The sequence below is a fragment of the Populus alba genome, chromosome 15 (genome assembly GCF_005239225.2).
Source record: "Populus alba chromosome 15, ASM523922v2, whole genome shotgun sequence".
In the NCBI taxonomy this organism is placed as follows: Eukaryota; Viridiplantae; Streptophyta; class Magnoliopsida; order Malpighiales; family Salicaceae; genus Populus; species Populus alba.
Window position 1 is genome coordinate 13,284,603 of NC_133298.1, and position 7,173 is coordinate 13,291,775.

Genomic DNA, 7,173 nt, shown 5'->3' on the forward strand with positions numbered 1-7,173 from the left:
AGGTTATTAAAGTCCTCATAATTTGATTCATACACTCAATTACTATCTTTTTATTTACCTATATTCTTATATTTTTGGATAACTAAGTTTTTATTTATATAGTAAATGAAAATATGATCAAAATCTTAACATTTAACATACTAAACCTTTAAACTCATCCTATACATTTCATTGATAACTAATTTGCATTTATATTCTTTATAAATTTGGGCACTACTAGGATTGGGTTTTTAGGGTAGAGCACCTAACAAAGAATCATTATTTATAAATTAAGACCTAAAATAGATACTATAAGAGTTCTAACATTTTGTCCATTGACTCTTTGTAATCAACTTGTAATCTTTTACTATTGTATAGGCTTAGTCAAAGGTGGAAAAACCTTAGAGTACAACCTTTCTTCTAAGATCAATTTTTTTGAACCTCTATGAAATCTACTTAAAGTTGTGGCCTTGTTCTCTCTAATGGCATATTTCCTCTTATAATCACCAAATTATGCTTTATATTCACTTTTAAATTTATTCCATTAGCTAAGATTACTTAATTACTCTAAAATTTTATTTTTATAAGATTGGGTACGTACTTCTCCTTTAATTTTTATTTCATTTTAGTAGTTCAATCAGTGTTGGGAGGTTTGCCTATCCTCTCCAAACAATGCTCAACACTTTTCTAGTAAAATTGAGCTTCAACAATAAGTTTCATATTAGAAAATCTTTTTTTTTTTTTTTTATAAAGAAGTTATACCAATTGAAAAAACTATCTATGTCACAAATCCACCTATTAAAAATCTAAGAGTTATGGCAATCATAAAAAATAAAAGCCTCTACTTTATTAAATGTTATGACTCACTCAGTAGGGTTACCATCATTGGAGAAACCCAAATGATAGTTATATTAGTGGTACTCATGTTGAACTTGCCTATAATGGTTATTTAAGATGTTCTATTCAAAAAATCTTTAAAGGTTTAACTTTTTTAGACAAATTGGTCATCTGAGTTCGCATAAGATGTGGTTTTCCTTAAATTGCACTAAAGGTATCACTAAAGGTTGGGTTTCATAGTAATTTTAGACTTAAGGTTAGATACTAGATGACCATGATATAAATGCATGCAACATTATCTTGAAGATGAAATTAAGATCATAAATTATTCTTGTAAGTGAAATCAAAATACAAAAATAAAATTAATCCTATTTCTTTCTTTTTAATGTAGAGATTAATAAAAAAAAATACACAAAGAAAACTTTACGCATGTATTGTTAAACATTTAAGTGTAATTAATTAATCAAACGCAATGTTACAAGCAAGAACTCATAATTAAAAAAGAGATTTAGATGCTAGATATCAATGATGAAAGAGGTTCATAAGCAAAAACTAAAAGATAAATATGCCAAATGGGTTTACTATTAAAGACAACTATGAATAACAAATGCAATACCAAAGTAGTAAAATCCAACGCATTGAATGGTAGAGTGATTTACTAACCATATTACTTAACAATGATAATAAACCCCTTGGATCACCATTTTTGATATGGTATATCCCTGATGTAGTGTATCGACTGACCTATAAAAGTATTTTTTTTATTTAGATTTTGATTGTAAATATGAAAATGCAAAAAGGAAACACTTTTTTTTCATTGTTGATGAAAGCTTCCCATAAGATAGAGTTTATGAACTCGATTGAATATTAGGAATTTAAACAAGTCTATGAATCATTGAATTGTGAAAACAATTAAAAACTTTAGCTCTGGTATCAAAGTTGATATGGGACAAAAAAATATTTAAGAAAAAAAGTTAAGAAAGAAGAAAGAAGCTAAGAATAAGCTAAATATTGATAAGAAAATGAACTGAAGAAAAGAATAAAAGAGTTGAAGAAACAAAAGAATGGGGGTTAAAAAAGTTTTCAATTCTGTGAATTTTATTCAACTCATCATAAAATTGTCTAACATGTAGAAAAAAAACATATAAATAGTAAAACTCTAAAACAACCAATAATTGGGCTTCTAATCCATTAAATAAAATGTTTAACAAAATAACATAACTAAATCTAATTAATAAACTTATATAAAAATCTAATAACTTAAGCATAAATGTGCCCAATCTCCCAACCAAATAACAACAGGTTAGGCTACCCTTCATTATCAAAGATCATATGTGAGCTTAAATGGTGTCTCTGGTTCGATGTCCACCACTACTACTGATGTTTTAATGGTAAGGAAAACTTCACTAAAAGTTGCGAGTTCGTAGAGAGATATGGTTGTTATGTTTATATGTTTGATAGTATAATAGTAATGAACAAGATTGTCAAATACAACATGAGTAAAAAAAGGAGGGACTAGTTAGTTAGGGTAAAAAAAAAAAAAAAAAAGGAAAGAAGATGAGTGTGAGTGGCGAAGTATGTTTTGGCAAAATGTTTTTTGTTCTAATGATTTTCTATATATATATTCTACTTTCTGAACCGCAAAATGTTTTTTGTTCTAATGATTTTCTATATATATATTCTACTTTCTGAACCTTTTCTCTCTCTCTCTCTTTGTTTTTTTTTTAATGTTTTTTATTTTTGTCTCCGTAATTTCTTTGTGATTTCTCTTATTAGTTTCTTTTGTATTCTGACCCTAATTTTCTTTTTTTATTTGTATGTATTCTATTTATAGTTCATTCTTTATTTAATTTTTACACCTTTTTTTTATGTCCTCATCTTACATTTTTTTTTTTAAGAGGGATTTAAACTTTTATATTTATTGTGGTCTCTATTTCTTTTCTTGCTAGTAATTTTGCTTCTTTCTTTTAATTGTTTTTTTTTCTAAAAAAAAAAATATGTTAGAAAAGATGGGGTAAAAAACGGTTACGACACACATTTTCTGCATTATTTTGCCCTTTCGTGGACCTATAAGTTGGGGCTAAGATGAAAGAGAATATGGTTTCAACTCATGACAATCCTCATCAATCTCATCTCCGGATCCCATAAAACCTTGTCCCGAAAGGGCTCCATAATTTTCTCTATAGGCCATGAGCTCAAACTCTAAACACTTGATTTGTTCCTCTCTCTTGGAAAGGATATCCCTTGTTGCTTGCAGGGCGTCTTGGTCATACTCTGCCTGCTCCTCCATCATTCTTTGATACTGTATTGCCTCCATCTGAACAGCTGCCCTCTCTGCCTGCAACCAGGTGATCATGGCCATTGCATTATTAGCTGCAACGGCCGAAGCACTTCTTTCTTCATCCAATTCCATGTATAAAGCCATCAGTAACTTGCGATCCAGACGAACCTGTTTCTTCAAATGGTGCAAAATTGAGTCATCATCTACCAGCTCATTTGATAGACAAGTCACTTCAGTGAACTCTGAAGCATCTTCAGTTTCGTCAAGGAATGATTTCCTCGGAAACCTAGTAAATGCCCTGGGACTGGCGGTGGCTGAATCTGTTAGTAGGGTTCCAAGAAACTTATTTCCTCTGGAAAATGTAGAGGTCCAATCTTCATTCGTATTCTCAGCTTCTGTCAGCAATGGCACCATAGCAGCTTTCACATCGACGTCCGTGACCAACACAAAAAATACACCCACTAAATCAATGAGGTTGTTGAAAACTAAGAGATCAAAAGCAAGAAGCAACCATGTGCGATGTGAAGAATTTAAGCAATGCATTTCAAGAAAATGCATTTTATAACGTGGACAACGTAGATATACTTTCACTGAGTAATACCATGCATGCATATGAACTCTGCATAGTTAAAAGAATCTTTAAGAGTTCAAAGAATTCATTAACCTGGCCATGTAAGAAGTGACAGAGATAGCAAAAACAAAATTAAATTTAAAACTAACATTGCTTATCCAGATGTGCTGCATTCGAGACATCCTCATCATCTTGAAGCTCTGAGTCATTTTCTGAGAAGTTGAGTTCTGTGTATCGCACATGAGATAAGTCCAACTTCCGAGGGTCCTCATTTCTCAAACTCACCAATGGTACCGAGGGAGAAGGAGGAGGAGCTTGTGAGAGCGTGCCTGCAATCTTTCCCTTCGTGTAGGCCTTTACCTTCAATGGGTTCCCACAACATGAACCCTGGTGGAGGTTGCTCTTCTCAGCTGGCACCGTGTTGTCTTTTCCTACAGTGGGCAGCCTCAAATGAATGTCTCGATCATCTTCAACAAACAGCTCGATATTTTTATGTAAAACCCTAACAGGAGACTTGTATGTATCACAATCAGATTCTTTCTTCGCAGCAAAAGAAAGAAGACACCCCTCACGCATTTTTCTTATATCCGAAAGCTTCTTGTGGACACGACAATAAGCTAGACTTGAAACTTCCTTCTTGTGATTTTCACATATGGATTGGTTGTAATAAAGATCAGCATCTCTACGAACCACAGCAAGATCAATCCTTGTGCAGAGCAAACAAGGGATTTTCAACTCAAAGAACTTGGTAAATTCGTTGGCAAAAAATGTAAATTCGTTGGCAAAAAACGCAAGTAACCCATCAATAAAGACCACAGCAATTAACACCCATTCGAGCACAGCATAGATCAAGAAGAGTGGGAGCTTTCCCAGATCTTGTTCCACAAAACATTTAAATGATCTCTTTGCCATAGTTATTTTGATCCTAAAATCAAGAACCAAAATGGGTGAAATGAAAGGTCTGAAAGGATGATTAGATAGAAGATCATGACAAGGGTGTTGGTAATGGAATTAACCAAACCAAGATCATGACCTTTCCTTGTGTGAATGTGTGACGGGAGAAACTGAGAGGTGGGTGCTACAGATTTAGGTTTCAAAATTTGGGTGGCCATTTTAACTTGGCTATAAATAGCAAAATTTTACAGGAAATTGTGCATGCAGTATGCAGACCCGGTACCTGAATTAACGGTCTATCAAGCACTCTTCAACAAACAGAAGGGTGAAACGACAGTGAATGTTTAATAAAGCACAGAAGGTAATGGTCCGTCAACTGCCTTTTTCTTCCTTAAAGAACTCTTAAATAACATGGTTTGGAGAAATTTAAAACCTTCTAAGAACTTCTATCTGGCATAAAAAAGAAACAAGTTCTTCTTGATGTTTATATAGTGAGAATGAGAGAAGTTAAAAGTTGACGCAAAAAATGTACCCAAACTTTTAAAATAAAGAATATCTAAATAAAATGGATTTTAGACTTAAACTCACATTCTTGATTTAACTCGATTTAGACTTGAGCTAGGTTGATTTTAAAATTAAGCCATAAAAATTGGGTTAAGGTCTCTCAATGAAAAATTATTTTCTTCCACCCAATACATTGACTAGTACAACTCAAAAAAACATTTGATATAAAGTCAAAATGTTTATGTTTAATAGTGATCTCAGCTCAAGCTTGATCTGGATATGGGTTTATTATAAAATGTTTTTTTGAACCAGAAAAGAATTTTTTTTTTCAATTTAAATTTGGGTTCAAATCCATGAAGAATTATTTTTTCTAGTCTATTGTATTGTTCAGACTAGTTCATGAATGATAGAATTTGATCAATATTCTTTGAAAATGATTTTTTATAAACCTGAATAGTTTTTTTTCAGCTTAAGGACATAATTTAAAGCCTTAACATTCAAGTTCAATTTCGGTATTATAGAGGGTAATTAAAGTTCATGATGGAGTTTTGCTTCCTAAAATTTCTCTATAAATTTTACATTTGTATTTACTTTTTTTTTCAGCATAGCTACTTAAATTTTAAAGCACTAATTAATTTTCTATATTAATTTTTGTTTTAACCTAGAGCTTAGGGTCAATTCCTATGGAAATATATTTGAGTCTATATTCATTTGAGTATTGTACCTTGGTTAGAAGCGCACCTAAATAAAGGACTTGTTGCATTACTAGGAAAATATCAAATATAAACAAAAGTACCAATATAAAAAACTCGTTGGTAAATTAAAGTGACATTTACCGAGAAAATATGTCCTTGCTCATACTCTTTTTATTCTTTTTTATAATGCAGAAAATAGCACACAACACCCCTCATATTTTTGTCATAAATTCAAACTCTCATCATCATAAATTCAGCCACCTTAATATTCGAAATATCACATCTCTATTTTGGTTTTTTTTTTTTTGAATATTTGTCACATTAAGTAAGCAAAACTATCTATGTTTTGTAGTGACCCATTTTTAAAATGATATTTTTTTGGCTTTTGATATAGTATATACAGGCTTTATAGAGAAATACTTGTATTAGTTTATACACGAAGAACCATATATTCCTTACAAGACCATGGTAAAAATAATAGTTAGGTCAACTTTTAGTTCTATCAACATGCATGAAATTGTAAATGATAATAGTAATCATTATAGGAGTATATTTATAAATACAATGAGAATGAATCATAGTGATGCATATAAATGTTCAATCATATATAAAGAACCAAATACAGACACAACCAGATTTTTTAATCTTTTAAAAGATTATGATAAACTATTATAAGATGAGTGCTCAAATCATACTAAATTATTAGTCATTGTATAGATGTTCACCATCAAGTCAAATCATCAATTGTTTTGAATGTGTTCATGTTAAAAATTAATTTTTTTTAAAAAAAATATTATTTTGATGCATTTCCAAGTGAAACACACTTTAAAAAACAACATCTATCAAACTCTCAAATAGACGCTTCATATGCGATGAACTAGCCTGACACTGAAAATTTTTTATTTTGATGGTTTCTTTGTGTTTTTATTTTTTTTCACTTGTGCTATTTTATTTTTTTCCAAGTAGAGTAAAGTTATCTATGTATGTGTGTGTGTGTACCCACTAGTAAGTGCACCAACGCTACATTTGATATTGGATTTCAAGTTAATTTTTAATATAAAAAACAAAAGGCATTAATGTTATGGATGTATTTTTTATATATCATTTTATTTTTTAATTCAGGAATTGAAAGATAATGTATATGATTAGTAAAATGAATTGCAAATATATGAAATAATAAATCAAAAAACCATAGTTAACTGTAATTAAAAACTAAAATGAGAAGTTCATCTTCCTTGTAAGAAGCAACATTAATTATGTTGGGGTTATTGAGCCCAACTCAAATCTTATAAAAGGTTTATGGAATATGTCTTAATAAACTTCACATATCCTATAACATTTAGACTTCACTTGTAATATTTATTGAATAAAGACTTAATACTCCTGATTTATACTTGGTGAATATCAAACTA

The 7,173-nt window shown here is 30.6% G+C and overlaps 1 protein-coding gene across 1 annotated transcript; it reads right to left on the reverse strand.

Annotated features, from left to right (window-relative positions):
* Nucleotides 1-2,896: 2,896 nt before the first annotated feature.
* Nucleotides 2,897-4,586, reverse strand: LOC118033340 (probable myosin-binding protein 5). Its single transcript, XM_035038284.1, has 2 exons — nucleotides 3,818-4,586; nucleotides 2,897-3,582 (listed from the first exon to the last, which is right to left on the reverse strand). The coding sequence occupies exons 1-2, from the start codon at nucleotides 4,578-4,580 to the stop codon at nucleotides 2,897-2,899; spliced, it is 1,449 nt and encodes a 482-aa protein (XP_034894175.1). The 5' UTR covers nucleotides 4,581-4,586.
* Nucleotides 4,587-7,173: the final 2,587 nt, after the last annotated feature.